This window comes from Tupaia chinensis, unplaced genomic scaffold (genome assembly GCF_000334495.1).
Source record: "Tupaia chinensis unplaced genomic scaffold, TupChi_1.0 Scaffold000063_1, whole genome shotgun sequence".
Classification (NCBI taxonomy): Eukaryota; Metazoa; Chordata; class Mammalia; order Scandentia; family Tupaiidae; genus Tupaia; species Tupaia belangeri.
In genome coordinates this window covers 3,011,721-3,028,591 of record NW_006159521.1, presented here as the reverse complement: position 1 = coordinate 3,028,591, position 16,871 = coordinate 3,011,721, and the positions used below count along the sequence as shown (strand labels likewise).

General features: G+C 44.1%; 1 protein-coding gene across 1 annotated transcript in view; it reads left to right on the top strand.

Moving 5' to 3' along the window:
- TLN2 (talin 2) overlaps positions 1 to 16,871 on the top strand; it is a gene marked incomplete in the record, with an annotated part of 559,462 nt that overhangs the window by 393,550 nt on the left and 149,041 nt on the right. Inside the window, 4 exon segments of the mRNA XM_014593350.2 lie at positions 5,370 to 5,498; positions 7,672 to 7,785; positions 10,151 to 10,264; positions 14,528 to 14,662. Coding sequence (XP_014448836.1) covers positions 5,370 to 5,498; positions 7,672 to 7,785; positions 10,151 to 10,264; positions 14,528 to 14,662 — 492 coding nt within the window.

Here is a 16,871-nt window from a genome sequence, read left to right as displayed (position 1 = left end):
TTTTTTTAAATTTTGCTATTGCTTGTTGGAGAGAGAGAGAGAGAGAGAGAGAGAGAGAGAGGAGGGAGAGTGAAAAATCACCCTCCGGGGGTGATGACCATTCTGTAGTCCCTTCTCCTCCATTCTCCTCTTGGGATTTTGGGCATGCATGCACACCCACCCTGTGGATTTTCAGGCCATCAGGTCCAATACTTAAACCATGCAGTTGGCCACATGGGATCCAGCCGCCTTAACCACTGAGCCACTGACTGACTCATTTTTTAAATTTTTTATTATGCATATAGCACACATTTATTGTGGACTTAATAGAAAATGCATATAAATATATAAAAAGAAAAGAAAAAAATTGCCTTCAACTTCCTACTCCCAAGATAACATCTTTAATGTATTTCTGTGCATACAAGTCATTAAATATCTGCATCTTATCCCATCTTTCTGGCCTCCAGGCAGCAGTAGTGTATTCCATCCAACGACATGAATCACTTCACTTAAATGGCACCATGACAGGAGTGAACTACGAAAAGGACCTTTTTTGTCCACACTTGCCATTGTGTTCCAAGGGACTGAGTTCACAGAAACACCTCCTATGTAGGGGCAAAGGATAGAACCAGGAAAAGACAGGGCTTGAGCCCCCTCCTCTGTGCCCTGTTTTTTTTTCAGACTAGAAGGTCTTCTTTTAACTACCCTCTTTTAGCAAAAATACATTACGTTGTTAAGAAAGTCATGATGTTGGGACCAGCAGTTGGCATAATGGCTATGTCAGTGGACTCCCATGTAGACAACCACAGTTCAAGTCCTGGACCTGGTGGCTTAAACTCACACAGGGCACATGTATGTGCATGCCCAAGATCCCAAGAGGAGAATGGAAGAGAAGGGATTGTGGCATGGCCATGCAGCGTGGGGGGGTGATTTCTCACTTTCTGTCTCTGTCTTTTTGGTGAGTGCAAGCTCCCTATAGCAAAAACCTCTCCCCAGAAAAAGAAAGTCATAATGTATTTTTCTGTTTTTCTATGCAAAATGTGTCATAACTTTCCAGACAACCTAAAATATTAGGGTTTTGAGTAGCAGTTAGTTTTTCAAAAGTTTTACTAGTTTTTTTTCTGTTCCCTTCTTAAGTTTATCCATAGCCTTTTCAAGTAAACACTCATATTTGAAAAAAAAAATTAGTTATTAGACTAGATAGAATCTTAGAGAAAGTTTAGTCGGTCTCTTTTTTTGGTAAATGACGAAATCGAAACTCAAAAATATGAAGACTAATGTCGCATAACCAGGACTGCGCCAGGGTGCCTGTTTCTTTCTGCGTGTGCACAGCTCACCAGGCCGTTCATTGAATTTACCAAGTTGCAACTAACTTGATTGGAGATTTATGTTCTTTTTGGTTATTTATATTACATAAATTCTTCTTACTCTTAGTTAAAAGTTACTTTGGGAGCCAGGGGTGGTATAGTGGTTGTGGTGCTGGACTCTGACATAGCTAACCACAGTTCAAGTCCCAGACTTGCAGTACTCGAAAACCACACTGGGCACTTGTGTATGCATGTCCAAAATCCCTGGCAGAGAATGGATGATTTCTCAGTTTGCCTCTCCCTGTCAGTCTGTCTGTCTCTCTTTCTCAGGTGAGTGTAGGCGCCTTATGGCAAAAACCTTAAAAAAAAAAAAAAAAGTTGGCACTTTGTCTTCATAACAGTATTTTAATTTAACGAGTTTGTTGAAGGTTAAAGAAGGTATGATGGGTTCGACTGCCAAAGAATGTAGCTGATGTGCAAGAAAACTTTATTTCATAATCAGTAACTATTCTAAGTTCAGGCTAAGATTAGCTCCCTATATGTCATACGCATTTGGTAATAAAAAGATATTGCTGAGGAAATATCTACAGCCCCACACAGGTGAGGAGTACAGAAGTGCAGGTTTCCAGCTCCTCACGGTATGGCATTAAGCCTGCCGTGCCTCCAGAGACGTTGGTAAGGAACGGCTCAGAAATTACCTGATGGCCAGAAGAAAAGGAATATTTTTTCCAAACATGTAAAGGAATACCAAAATAACTCAAACAACCTTTATTTATACACATGAAATGAATAAATATCAAAACACACAATCAAGACTGTAATATTAGTTATTGGAAAGAAGGAAGATCCTCCCTTTTAGTCTGTTGTGTTGCTGACAACTGAATACCTGAATCTAGGCGATTTATGAAGAGTGGAAGTTTATTTAGCTCCCAGTTCTGTAGGTGCCAAGTCTGGGGACATATCTGGTGAGCGTCTTCCTGTTGCCAGGCATTCTGCAAAGCCCTGAGGCACAGCAAGGCACCATGTGGTAAGGCAGACAGGCAGGAGCAGTGTGTCCACTCTTCAGAAAAGGCTACCAGGAGTCATCCTGGAGGCTCCACCCTGACGGCCTCCTGTAATCCCGGTAGCCTCCCCGAGCCCCCTCCTCACCCTGACGGCCTCCTGTAATCCCAGTAGCCTCCCCGAGCCCCCTCCTCACCCTTTTTTTTCTGTTCCCTTCTTAAGTTTATCCATAGCCTTTTCAAGTAAACACTCATATTTGAAAAAAAAAATTAGTTATTAGACTAGAAAGAATCTTAGAGAAAGTTTAGTCGGTCTCTTTTTTTGGTAAATGACGAAATCGAAACTCAAAAATATGAAGACTAATGTCGCATAACCAGGACTGCGCCAGGGTGCCTGTTTCTTTCTGCGTGTGCACAGCTCACCAGGCCGTTCATTGAATTTACCAAGTTGCAACTAACTTGATTGGAGATTTATGTTCTTTTTGGTTATTTATATTACATAAATTCTTCTTACTCTTAGTTAAAAGTTACTTTGGGAGCCAGGGGTGGTATAGTGGTTGTGGTGCTGGACTCTGACATAGCTAACCACAGTTCAAGTCCCAGACTTGCAGTACTCGAAAACCACACTGGGCACTTGTGTATGCATGTCCAAAATCCCTGGCAGAGAATGGATGATTTCTCAGTTTGCCTCTCCCTGTCAGTCTGTCTGTCTCTCTTTCTCAGGTGAGTGTAGGCACCTTATGGCAAAAACCTTAAAAAAAAAAAAAAAAGTTGGCACTTTGTCTTCATAACAGTATTTTAATTTAACGAGTTTGTTGAAGGTTAAAGAAGGTATGATGGGTTCGACTGCCAAAGAATGTAGCTGATGTGCAAGAAAACTTTATTTCATAATCAGTAACTATTCTAAGTTCAGGCTAAGATTAGCTCCCTATATGTCATACGCATTTGGTAATAAAAAGATATTGCTGAGGAAATATCTACAGCCCCACACAGGTGAGGAGTACAGAAGTGCAGGTTTCCAGCTCCTCACGGTATGGCATTAAGCCTGCCGTGCCTCCAGAGACGTTGGTAAGGAACGGCTCAGAAATTACCTGATGGCCAGAAGAAAAGGAATATTTTTTCCAAACATGTAAAGGAATACCAAAATAACTCAAACAACCTTTATTTATACACATGAAATGAATAAATATCAAAACACACAATCAAGACTGTAATATTAGTTATTGGAAAGAAGGAAGATCCTCCCTTTTAGTCTGTTGTGTTGCTGACAACTGAATACCTGAATCTAGGCGATTTATGAAGAGTGGAAGTTTATTTAGCTCCCAGTTCTGTAGGTGCCAAGTCTGGGGACATATCTGGTGAGCGTCTTCCTGTTGCCAGGCATTCTGCAAAGCCCTGAGGCACAGCAAGGCACCATGTGGTAAGGCAGACAGGCAGGAGCAGTGTGTCCACTCTTCAGAAAAGGCTACCAGGAGTCATCCTGGAGGCTCCACCCTGACGGCCTCCTGTAATCCCGGTAGCCTCCCCGAGCCCCCTCCTCACCCTGATGGCCTCCTTAATCCCAGTAGCCTCCCCGAGCCCCCTCCTTTCAGCACAGGAACCAGGTTGTCTTCACCCTCTCAACACCATCACAGTGGCTCACCAAATTTCAACAAATGAATTTTTGGAGGGACATATTCAAACCATATTATGCTCTTCACAGGGATTGCCCAGAGAGCTGTCAGACACCATAGCACCTTTCCATCCTGTGTAAATTGCTAGGGGGTGTGCTCACCAGAGAGAGACTGAGGGAGGGGTCGGAAAGCACCCCGTGTGGGACATAGTGATGCTGCAGTCCTTTCTCCTCCATCTCTCCGGCCTGTCGGGATTTGGGACATGCATGCACACGTAGCTGGTGTGTTTCTTAAGTCACCGAATCTGAGGTGCGAACCATGCTTTGGGTCATGTGGGGTTGAGCTTCCTTAACCACCAGGCCAGGGGCTGGCTCAAATTGCTATAACTCTTAATGATTTCTTTAAAAAATGAATTCCTGTAAATTAATAAATTTGACAAATTGGCTATTTGAAAAATATTAACATTTTTTAAAAATTGATTTTTGATAAATCTGTGTGCTATTCTGTCTTCTCTGCCTTGCAAGCAAGTATTATTTCCCTCAAGTGTTCATAGGAACTCAGTCTGTAGTCTCATTGATCTGTATAATTTCAGGCACAGGTTACAAAACATCCAGGCCCTGTGAGAGAAACCTCAATGACAGCTTTTATTGGGGCACGAAGAAGGGGCCGGATGTTGAATTATGGTGGGGGAAATTGTATCCTCTCTCCACATTACCTTCAGCCTTTCCTTACTTCAGAATCCCACTCCTCAGGATAAAATCCACTTAGATTTCTAAGACCCATCATTGAAAGCAACGTAGTGAAAGGCCATGGAGCCTGACAAGGGCACTGTGGGAATAGACTGTGTATGACACTTTCAGCTTTTTCTGCCGGGTTTTGGAGTCGAGCTCCTCATTAATTCAGTACAGCTGGGTACCAGTGCTAATTTGCCATACTTGCCTTGTGATTTCGGGCATGGTCTTTCTTTAACAGCATTTGCTTGCAGTCATTCTTGTCATTCTTGCCTCCCTTGTCCTCCCTCGACCCCACCCACATGACTATACTGGAGTCTTCCCCTGTCACCTTTACCTGTGCCACAGGAGGTGTCAGCAGCGACATGAGGAGGTTCACATCATGACTGTGCTTGTAGTGCCGATTAAAATAAAATGCTCCCTGAGAGACACAGGAGATGGAGATTTATCTTATCTTTTAAACATGGGCTTCTGACCATCAGTTAATTTGTATGGACAACCAAGGCTGTGATCTCAAGTGTTCAATTATTACCATCGGATTTCTTACTCTTTAGTCATGCGGTTTCGGAACATCCCCTGGTAGATATTTTTTTACTGCAGGAAGAAACATCTTTATCATAGAGAAAGCGCTTGCAGCTTTTCACTCTCCTTTTAAATACCTTCTGTTACTAGGACAAAGTAAAATTGAAGGCATGTTGACCCCTGGCCCATTTGAAATCTTGACTTCCACCTTTGCAGGGAGCTGCAGCCAACCCAGAGAATGAGGACCAGCAACAAAGACTGCGAGAAGCTGCGGAAGGTCTCCGGGTAGCAACGAACGCCGCTGCCCAGAACGCGATCAAGAAAAAAATTGTCAACCGGCTGGAGGTCAAGAAATGAGTTGGCTTTCTGCAATGCCCTTTTTAAAGTTTTTGTTCTGTGTTTATTTACTTCATGAGAGAGAGGGAGAGAACACCAGTACCCTTGACAGGATCTTGCCATGCTGTCCTTGCCCACCTCCTAGCAAACAAGGGTTGCACATGCACACATGCACACGTAGAGTGCAGGGCTACAGATGCACACGTGCATGCCTAGAGTGCAGGGCTACAGATGAGCATGTGCACACCTGGAGCGCGGGGTTACAGATGCGCAAGTGCACACCTGGAGTATAGGGTTACAGATGCGCAAGTGCACACCTGGAGCAGGGTTACAGATGCGCATGTGCACACCTGGAGTGTCAGGTTACAGATGCGCACGTGCCCACCTGGAGTGCTGGGTTACAGATGCGCATGTGCCCACCTGGAATGAGGGGGTTACAGATGCGCACGTGCCCACCTGGAGTGCTGGGTTACAGATGCACGCGTGCACACCTGGAGCGTGGGGTTACAGATGCGCGCGTGCACACCTGGAGCACGGGGTTACAGATGCACGCGTGCACACCTGGAGCACGGGGTTACAGATGCGCACATGCACACCTGGAGTGTGAGGTTACAGATGCGCACATGCACACCTGGAGTGTGAGGTTACAGATGCACACGTGCACACCTGGAGTGTGAGGTTACAGATGCACACATGCATACCTGGAGCGCAGGCACACATATGCCTACCTGGAGTGTTGAAGTGGATCCAAGATCCAAACCTTTGGGATGTTTATTTTAGGTTACAAAGAAGTATTTGAAGAAACAGCTGAATTAACAATAGGATGTTCATGTAAGCAAGCTAAACCAAGATTAACACCATTGTTGATGCTTCAGATACTATAAAGGCATAGGCACAATTTTTTTTTTTAGGGTTTTTGCCATAGGGCACATGTGCTCACCAGAAAGAGACAGAGAGAGACAATGAGAGGGAAAGTGAAAAATCGCCCCCCAGGGTGATGGCCACACCATAATCCCTTTTACTCCATTCTCTTCCTGGGATTTTGGGCATATGTGCACAGCTCCCAGCATGATTTTCAAGACACTGAGTCCAGGACTCAAACCATGGTCAGCCATGTGGGAGGGACTCCAGCACCTTAGTCACATCACCAACTTGGCCTAGCATTGACACAATTCAAAATATTGCTTTGGTTCATGGCTTCAGAAAACTAACATCTTATTGGGTTGCCAGAAAAATCGTGATGCAGTTTTGCATAGAAAAATACATCATGTCTTTTTCTGATGACCCAGTAGTTATGAGTTTAACATTCAGGGATTGAATGCAGACCTTTTTTCAGGAGGAACCAGAATTTTTTTTTTTTTCCTGGCATAGACACATTCAGGAAGGAACTTTTGCTGACCATGTTTATATTGTGTTGGAGGCAGTGAATTTTTCAGAGCTTCCTGTAGAAAATATGGACTTCAGAAGATGGGAATGGGATCAGGTTTGGGAGGAGAGATAAAGAAAGTAAGAAGAAATATTTGTCATCTTTTATAATATTTATTCTGGCAAACTGTTGGAAAATAGTAATAGGTGCAAAGCAAGTAAGAAAAACATTTCTCTTACGAATATACACTGGAGACTCTTACCACTAAAATTTGGGGGGCTGAAGGCTGAGAACCTGCCTGTCTAATGAAGAGTCCCTCCAAATGTAGTTTGCTGTATTCTGGAAGAAAATGAGCCTGTTGTTCTTGAACAAGACAAGAGAGTAAACGTGATTAAGTACACAGTGGGAAGGTCTGCATTTCTGAATGAGGCTTCCCAGTGCTTGGCAGGGCAGAGAGATGAGCCTGTGCTTCTTGTCTTTTCTTAAGACATTTAAATTTGGTGCTGCTTATCAGTGCCATCATGGTCTTGGGCTTGTCCCTTGTCTTCTTGAGAAAGACAAATGAATGCAAAAACCTGAGCTTTTAAGCTTGCCTGTCGTTATCACTTGTCTTCTGGGATTGTAAACCCAAGGAAGATAAGAGGGCATGGTAACTTGGCCTCATCGACCATTTTTAAAAGGCAGAGTGTGTTTTTGGAGTTCCCTTAGAGCAGCAAACCCGCGCCAGCCCTTGGGTGGATGTGACTGTAAGATGCGTGTGTGTGTGCACGCTACCATGTGTAAGCCCTGACTCACCTGTCTTGCTCTCTGGTGCAGGTTGCAGCCAAGCAGGCTGCAGCAGCGGCCACGCAGACCATCGCCGCCTCCCAGAATGCCGCTGTGTCCAACAAGAACCCCGCAGCCCAGCAGCAGCTGGTCCAGAGCTGTAAGGTGAGGCTCTGATGCAGAGAGCCCAGGCTGTTGTAAATAACCCCAACAGCATTAGAACGCCAAGCGCCCTGCTAACTCAGTTAAGATAGACGATCCAGGCCCCTAATGCAGTTTGCTCCAGCTCTCCTATTCCAGGTGTACTCACATCTGGTTTTTGTCCATTAAATAGGACAGCCTATGTTTAGAGGGAGAGTACATATGGGTTTGTTCCAGCATTGTCTTTATTTCATTCCTTTTCTTTTCTTCTTGAGAAACTGAAGAAAGATCAGTGACAAGGCCGTTAGGCTCTGAAATAGTAATGAAGCATTGAATTTCCTGAGTGTCTCACTCTTTGAGAGGCAGGCCCTCACGTTTGGTCTTCACTCCTCATTATTTATTTCCTGCGTTCTGCCAGTCTCACCTTGAGGATGTTCACCCTGTCTGGTCTCCGTGGCATGGCGCTGTGGTGCTGTCTGTTGTTCACCATCTCTGTGGCCTGGCCTTGATGCAGTGTTGAGGCCAACTTACTACAAAGGGCATAGTAAACACCTTTGTGATCTACAGCTGTCCCAGGACACGTCTGCATGATGCCAGACACAAAATCTAGATGCAGAGCCGGGGCTCACAGGGACACTGTCTGTCATGGATCTGTGAGAGTGTCTACGACACCTAGAGCTGAGCAGAGGCAGTTGAGATGGAGTTCAGGCTAGGAGGGCTAACTGCCCTCTCTCCTTCAAATCTCCTGTGAAAGAGTGGCTCCCCTGGGAGGGGCGTCACCGTCTCTCCTTCAGAAATGGTTACTTCCTTGGGACCAGCAGTTGGCATAATGGCTATGTTGCTGGACTCCCATGTAGTAGACTTCAGTTTGAGTCCCGGACCCAGTGGCTTAAACTCACGCCAGGCACGTGTGTGTGTGTGCCCAAGATCCGGAGAGGAGAATAGTGGAGAAGGGAGTGCGGCATGGCCATCCCCCTTGGGGGGTGATTTCTTGATTTCTGTCTCTCTCTGTCTTTCTGGCGAGTGCATAAACCCTATAGCAAAAACCTCTCCAAAACAAAACGCAAAAAAAGAAATGGTTACTTTCAAGGGGGAACCACCTGGAGCGCTCTATTACTGATCCGATTCTCCAAGACCAGCTCCCCTGCTGAGGACTGAAAGTGCTCTAGTAGGAGACACCTCAACCACGCAAGGGTCCTGGGCCCACTGTCCTTGGAGAGAGAAGGGGTCATGATGAGGGTGAGCCCCTGCTGTCGGCAGTTCATTCCCTGTGGGAGCCTGGAATCCGTGGCCAGCAGGGGTGGAAAATGGCATTCCCCTCTTAGGGAGCACGTACTCCTCATGTCCCAGGACATTCTGAGGCTGAGCCCTCTCTCCTCTCTTTTGCAAAGAGACAGAAGGTACTAGATCTCTGGGTGTTAACTGCCAGGAAATGAGAGGATTTCTATTTATCAGGTCATGGTAGACAGACTTACCAGAGGCAGCAGTCCCGTAGAGGGCCTGGTAGCAATTGGACAGAACTATTGTCCAATTGTCAGGAAAGTTTTGAGGTATTTTTCTGTTTTTATATGTAAACATGCATCATGACTTTCCCGACGACCCAATGCAAATTTGAGCCCTTGCCAGAGGAGGTGCCTGGAGAAACTATCACCAGGTCAGGGTGCTCCGGCCACCTTCGTCAGCCATGGTGGCTGTGGAGCTGTGACCTCTGAGAGCCTGGTTGATCAGAGGGAATGTGGGCACAGAGGGGACACGTGGAAGGAACATGGAGAAGGCAAGACGCTCCTTAGGCACCTGCGATACCAGAAGAGAAGGTTACTTTCAGCAGTCCTGCTTCACAGCGTGCTGTTCCTCTCCCCTGCACCCTGGGCCTTGGGTTTTCCTATTTAAAGAATGGGAAGCACAGCTTAGAGCAGAGGAGGGGCCGTGACATGAACGCTGCTGTGCAGGGTGTGTGCTGCAAGGTGGGACCCAGAGTACTTCAGTATACTAGGAGTTGGGTTTTCGTCTCACCTTCTGATCAGGAGGTATGACTGCAGTTTACCTACCAGTGAATGGTACAGATTCTTCTATTCTAAGTTTGTAACCCTAATGAGTCAGGATAGTGTGAGCTGTAACTAGGGAAATTCTTTCGTGGGGAATTATCTTCTTTCAAACCTACTGAGACCTTCAGAACTTCAGGATAGAGCGTGTAGATGAGTCTCCAGGAATGAGCTTCAGTGTTGGTAAGGACCTAGCAGGCTGAAACATGCTCTGTCAGTTGAAGACCTGGGAGTGGATAGCACTTCCAAAAAGTAAAACAAAAGCAAACCATGTGGGTCCTTTTCCACCCTCGTGACCATGTCACCATTCTAGCTGTGCTCAACTTTTATTTCCTTGCTTCTTGTAGGCAGTGGCCGACCACATCCCTCAACTGGTCCAGGGGGTGAGAGGGAGCCAGGCTCAGGCAGAAGACCTCAGTGCCCAGCTGGCCCTCATCATCTCAAGCCAGAACTTCCTCCAGGTAACACAGCAACTGTCACCTTGGTCTTGCTCACAGCCTTCCCGGCTAAGCAGGGACTGCCCTTTGTCCAAAAGGAGAGGAATTGGGATTCTGCAGCCTTAGCTAGGTCTTTGCAGCGAGCAGGCCTTCAGGCCTCCTCTTCACATTGCCAATTTCAAGAGGTAGGTTTAACTTGGCAAAGCAAAATGCTAATGTGCAGAGAAATCGTCCCAGAGAGATGGCACATGATGCATTTTTCATAGAAGTGTCGTATTTATTTTTCCTCTAAGAGAGGAAATGTGTGATGAGTTGCAAGTTGTGATGAACAGCTGAGGACTAGGTATTGCTGGGTTTCCTGGTTTCCAGAGTGCCCTGAAGCTATTATTCACCGACTGGGAAAAGAGAAGTGGCAACTGCACCTTCTGCAGAGATGTCTCCGTTCCTCATAGTGATTGTACTGTTATAGTATTTGTCGGTTGTTGTGAGAGTCATTTTAAGGAAAATTGAATACAATGAGAGCATTAAGTTGTGAGGAAAACCCTCTCTGTTACATGGTTCGTATGTTAAAATGTCTCCACTTTCCCAGCCCTTCGTCTCTACTTTTTTCTCATAAACAGTTGGTATAATTAGGGGACTCAATCCCTTATCCCTTTCTAATTAAATCAGTAGTTGCAAGACCCAGTGCTACCTCTGCTTGGTTAAATTTTTAAGTGTTGTAATGCCAGCAGGCAGAGATGGGACAGGGAAGTTTTGGTATATTTCACCATGTTTTCACGACATATGTTCCCATGCAGAGAGAGAACTATATATGTACAAGAGGTCTTCAAAAAACTATACATGGATATCAACTTTTTTGCACCAAAATAAACTTGTATTTTAATTTCATTTTTCCATGAATTTTATGAAGTTCCCTTTGCGTATGTATACACTTATTCTTTAATTTTTGTTACACATTTATATATTTATATATTTGTTCTTATTTTCAAGACACAGGGTTCGGTACTTGAAGCGTGGTCAGCCATGTGGGAATCCAGCGCCTTCACCACCACGCCACCTGCTGGCCCCATATAGTCTTTTAAATTGAGATTCATTACATGTATATATATAGGTCCTTTGTGGTTTTTTTTTTTTAATTTTTAGGATTATTTATTTAATTTTATTTATTCATTAATTTATTTTAATTTGACCAGACACACACACACACAGAGGGAATTTGAGAAAGCAAGCCACCAGGCCCAGGACTTGAACTGTGGTTGGCCATGTGGAAGTGTCCAGCCCTTCAACTACCACGCCTCCTGCTGGTCCCAGTCCTTTGTGTTTTTTATGTGACAAAATGCATAAGCATCTGTGAGTTTGAGTAATATTTTATCATATGGCTATCCCTGTATTCAACTATTCTCCTATCATTGGAAATATGGATATTTGGATTTTTTGCCATCATAAACCATGTGATAAAGATCTTTGTGTCCTCAAATCTTTGTTCTCATCTTGAATGATTTCTCCAGGGTAGATTCCTAGAAATAGGCTTGTAGGCAGCTTATTGTTGATCTTTGGGGAATTAAGAATGATAACTTGGATACAAGGTAGAGATTGAATATTCTTTCTTCAAAATTCATGGAACCAGAATTGTGTCAAATTTCAGTTTTGGATTTGGGGGTATTTGCATATAGATGAGATATCTTGGTAATGGGACCCAAGTCTAAACATAAATTCATTTGTTTTCCTTTTTTTTAAGTGAGTTTTTTTTTTTTTTTTCTTTTAGAGATTTTTGCTATAGGGTGTGTGCACTTGCTGGAGAGATAGAGACAGAAAGCGAGAAATCGGCGCCCAGGAGAGGGTCATGCTGTAGTCCTCTCTCCTCCATTCTCTTCTTGGAATTTTGGGCACATACACAGACACGCCTGTTATGAGTTTTCAGTCACTGGCTCCGGAACTTGAACCGCAGTTGACTACGCAGGAGTTCAGCAATGTTATCATTAGGCCATCTGATGGTCCCTAAGTGAGATATTTTTGTGCTCCAGGGTGTGTGCACTCACCTGAGAGAAGAAAGCAAGAAATCACCCCCTCCTCCCCCGGGGGATGGCCATACCACAATCCCTTCTCCTCTATTCTCTTCTCAGGATTTTGAGCACAAACTCACATGTGCCTGGTGTGAGTTTCAAGGCACTGGGTCTGGGACTCTAACCATGGTCGGCCATGTGGGAGTCCAGTGACATAACCACTGCACCATCTGCTGGCCCCCATTTATGTTTCTTACACACCTTTATACAAAGCCTGAGGTTGATTTTACAGCGTTTTGTATTACAGCGTTTTTGACTGTAACCTTATCACATGAGGTCACATGTGGAATCTTCCATTTGCTGGTGTCATATCAGTGCTCAAGACATTTCTAGACCATTTTAGATTTGGGGTTTTGGGGTTTAGGGATGCTGCAGCTGTATTTCTCTTTTCATTTTGGTTAGAGGGCTGTGAGCCAGTCGTATATATTGTTCCCACCTCTGGCAGGACTGTAGGGTTTTGCAACAGTGCAGACATGCTCCGAGTTCCACTCTGTGCCTACCCTTTGTTTGCTTTTTTTTCTTTCTTCTTTTCCTTTTTCTGTCATAGGCTCTCAGATCTTTACAATAAAAAGGCAATGTGAAATAGAGTTGACAGATCCAGATTTTGTACAGTTTTAAACTTTCTTCAAACATATCATACAATTGCCTTTCCAGTAGTTTGAATCTAAATTTCTGCTCTTTTTCTTTTTTCTTTGCTATAGGGCGTGTTGCTACAAGGTGCATGTGCTCACCAGAGAGACAGACAGAGACAGAAAAACAGAAAGAGAAATCACCCCAGAGTGGATGGCCACATTGCAGTCCCTTTTCCTTCAGTCCCCTCTTGGGATTTTGAGCATTCACACACATGTGCCCGACATGAGTTTCAAGTCCATGGGTCTGGACTCAAACTGCAGTTGACCACGTGGGAGTCCAGCAATCTAAACATTACATCATCTGCTGGTTCCTTAAATCTAAATTTCTAACCCAAAGCATATGGAGCATACTAGGTAATCTATCTTTTAAAAGACCTGTAACTAAACATTGTCTTAAATGCATATTTTTGCCCATTTGCTCTGCTAAATTCCTTTAGCTTGATTTTGCATTTCTTAAATATAATGTTGAACATTTTTCATATCTTTGAGTTATTTCATGTGAAATTTTTCCTGGTTTTGGTATACTCTTGCTGGTCTTTCTCACAGGTTGTCACAAATTCTTTAATTACAAACTTTTATCCTTGATGTTTCTGATCTGGCGCTTGTTACATCTTTTCTAAGAGCAGACTTACACTATGCATACTAAACATTTTAGAGGTATGTGTACTCTTTAATCCAGAAATTATGCTTTTAAAAATTTGTACAAAGAAAATTATAAATATATACAAATTTAGCTACAAAAATATGTGTCATAGTATCATTCATTACACTGGAAAAATGTGAACGTACCCAGTAACAGAATTACGAGAAATGTTAATAGCTATGTAGAGTGGGCTACTCTGTGACTATTAAAAGACAGTACATGTGAAACAAGAGATTGTAAATAGAGTAAATAGTATGACTTCTCTTTTGAAAATAGATGTACAGGGAACCAGCAGTTAGCGTAATGGCTATGTCGCTGGACTCCCACGTAGTCGACTGCGGTTCGCATCCCGGACCCGGTGGCTTAAAACTCACGCCGGGCGTGTGTGTGTGCGTGCCCAAGATCCCGAGAGGAGAATAGAGGAGAAGAGATTGTGGCGTGACCATCCCCTCTGGGGGGTGATTTCTCGCTTTCTGTCTCTATGTCTCTCTCTGTCTGGCGAGAGCACGCGCTCTATAGCGAAAACCTCTCAAAAAAAAAAAATAGATGTACATGCACATCGACACGCCCACATGGTGAGATTATTTTGTTTTGTGCATTGTAAGTTCATCTTACTTATTTGCTTTCACTTTTCTGAATAATCTTTTGTGTGTATTTAAGACTCAGAATAAGGAGCTATTCCAAGAAACACAAAGAAATTTACCTAGCAAAGAATACTCTTTTGAAATCTGTTTTAAGTGAGAATTTTCAGCCAGTATCCTAATTTGGCTTCCCTGTCATACAACACAGATTTTTTTGTTTCTTAACTTTCCTAGAATATCCTTCCCTAAAGTATCTGATTTGGGCCGGCGGTTTAGGGGACCCTGGGGAAGCAGAAGAGGTTCTGATTGCTACGCAGGCATCACTGGGTCTGTCCTCTGCGCCTTATCTTCTTCTCATCTCTCAATAGCCTGGAAGCAAGATGGTAACCTCCGCCAAAGCCGCAGTGCCCACGGTGAGCGACCAGGCCGCAGCCATGCAGCTGAGCCAGTGTGCCAAGAACCTGGCCACCAGCCTGGCCGAGCTGCGCACCGCATCGCAGAAGGCAAGTGCGACCTGGTCTCAGGAGTCGGCTTCTCAGAAACGGGGCTTTGAAACCCTTCCTGCTGGTGTGGGAGGGTGACCCAGGGCCTGAACGCGCTGGGCCTATTTGGTGGCAGAGTGGTCCATTCCACATGCGTGACCATTCAAGATGCCCCTGTGGTTGGCTCTCAGCGCATTTAGCTCCGTCTCCCAGGCTTAGTGATCACCTCCCAGTTACAGTTGTTGAACTATTTTAATTTGCACGCATCCTCTTTTTCCTCCCGTATCCTGGGGCAAGCAGTGTCCCACAGAGTCATAGGAGAGTCTGGTAGTCCTCAGTGTTTTGGTGCCAGGTAAATTGTGTACCAAAATAGGAGATCAGCCCTTCCAAGCATCATCTTGTGAATTTAATAACTAAGTACTTAGGCAGAAGATCTATTCCAAAACAGAATGGTGGTAATAGTGGAATGCAGGGGTCATCTTTATTAGCTATGCCATGGAAAGTTTTCACATCTTACATGGAAGCATCTGCTTTAATAAGGTCCTCCATTGGACAGAATTAGGGACCACATGAGTTTCTGTCTCTGGAACTTACTGGTTCCCAGAGGATCTCATTACTGCTCTGTTTGATGTGGTATTAGCATGAAGTTCTAGCATGAAGTTATTTTTCCTCGTAGCAAGCCCTTTCTAGAAAGAAGCAGCCTCATAAATTGGTAAGGGAAGCGGTAGACTCTGACTTGAATTCTTAGTGTGAACAACGCACTAAATTGCCAAAGAAAGAGATCAAGAGCTTTAGGCTACAGCCAGTTAAAATGTATTTTGAGCTGTATTTCTTAAAGAGAGGTCCTGGGACTGTCTGCACTGGAATCACCTGGGCGTGCTTATTAAGATACAAGTCCCTGGATTTTGCCTCTGAGCACTGAAATCAGAACCTCTGGTCGTAGAGCCTGAACATCTGCATTTGAACAAGTTCCTCTCTTCGTCTTAGACACACACCAGCATTAAGCAGCTGCTCTGGAACAGGGACCCCCAAAGTGGGAGTCAAACAAGACTGTTCACTGGGTGCAGGAAGATGCAGTGAGAACCTGGAGATTTTTTTTTTTTTTTTTTATGTAGCATAAGAGTTAAGAATACAGGCTCTGGAATTATGCTGCTGGTATTAAAACCCTGGCCTGGGACCAGCAGATGGCTGTAATGTTTATGTTGCTGGACTCCCACATAGTCGACTGCTGTTTGAATCCCAGACCTGGTCACTTGAAACTCATGCCAGGTCCATGTAATAAGTTCCCAAGATTCCAAGAGGAAAATGGAAAAAAAGGATTGTTGCATGGCCCTCCCCCCTGGGGGGTGATTTCTCAATTTCTGTCTCTCCATCTCTGTCTCTTCAGTGAGCGTATACACCCTATTGCAAAAATCTCTCTCTAAAAAAAAACAAAAACAAAACTCTGGCCCTGCTGTCAACTAATTTTGTGACATAGGCAGGCTAATCATGCTGAAATTCACCTACAGGCACTGGCATATAAAAATCAAATAATAGGGGCCAACAGGTCGTCTAGTGGTTAAGGCACTGGACTCCCATATGACTGACCACAGTTCAGGTCCTGGACCCAGTGATTCAAAAGTCACTCCAGGCACATATAAGTGTATACCCAGAATCCCAAGGAGAGAATGGAGGAGAAAGGATTGTGTGAGCACAAATGCCCTATACCAAAAATCTCTCAGAAAAATGAAAATAGTAATAATAATAATAGAGGCCAGCAGGTGGCGTAGTGGTTAAGATGCTAGATTCCCAAGTGGTCAAGTTCGAGTTCTAGACCCAGAGGCTTAAAAATCATGCCCGACACTTGTGTGTCCTTGCCCAGAATCCCAGAAAAATGGAGAAAAAGGATTGCAGCATGGCCCTCTCCCCACCCCCTCCCCACTAGTGATTTCTCACTTTCCCTCTCACTGTCTCTTTCTGGCATGCGCACACACCCTATGGCAAAATTAATGATAATAATAACAACAACATTTACTACTGCTATTGTTACTGTTATCTAAATAAGGAAAGAAATTATGATTTATCAGTGTTTAGCACAGTGACCAATAATTATGTATGTATATAATTTATTAATATGCATGTCTTGGGGGGAATGCAGTCCACGCATTTGGAGATTAGTGTTCTAAATGATCAAGGGACTATAGTGGTTTTCTTAAAACAAATTACTAAGACATTATCCTCAATATGGAGA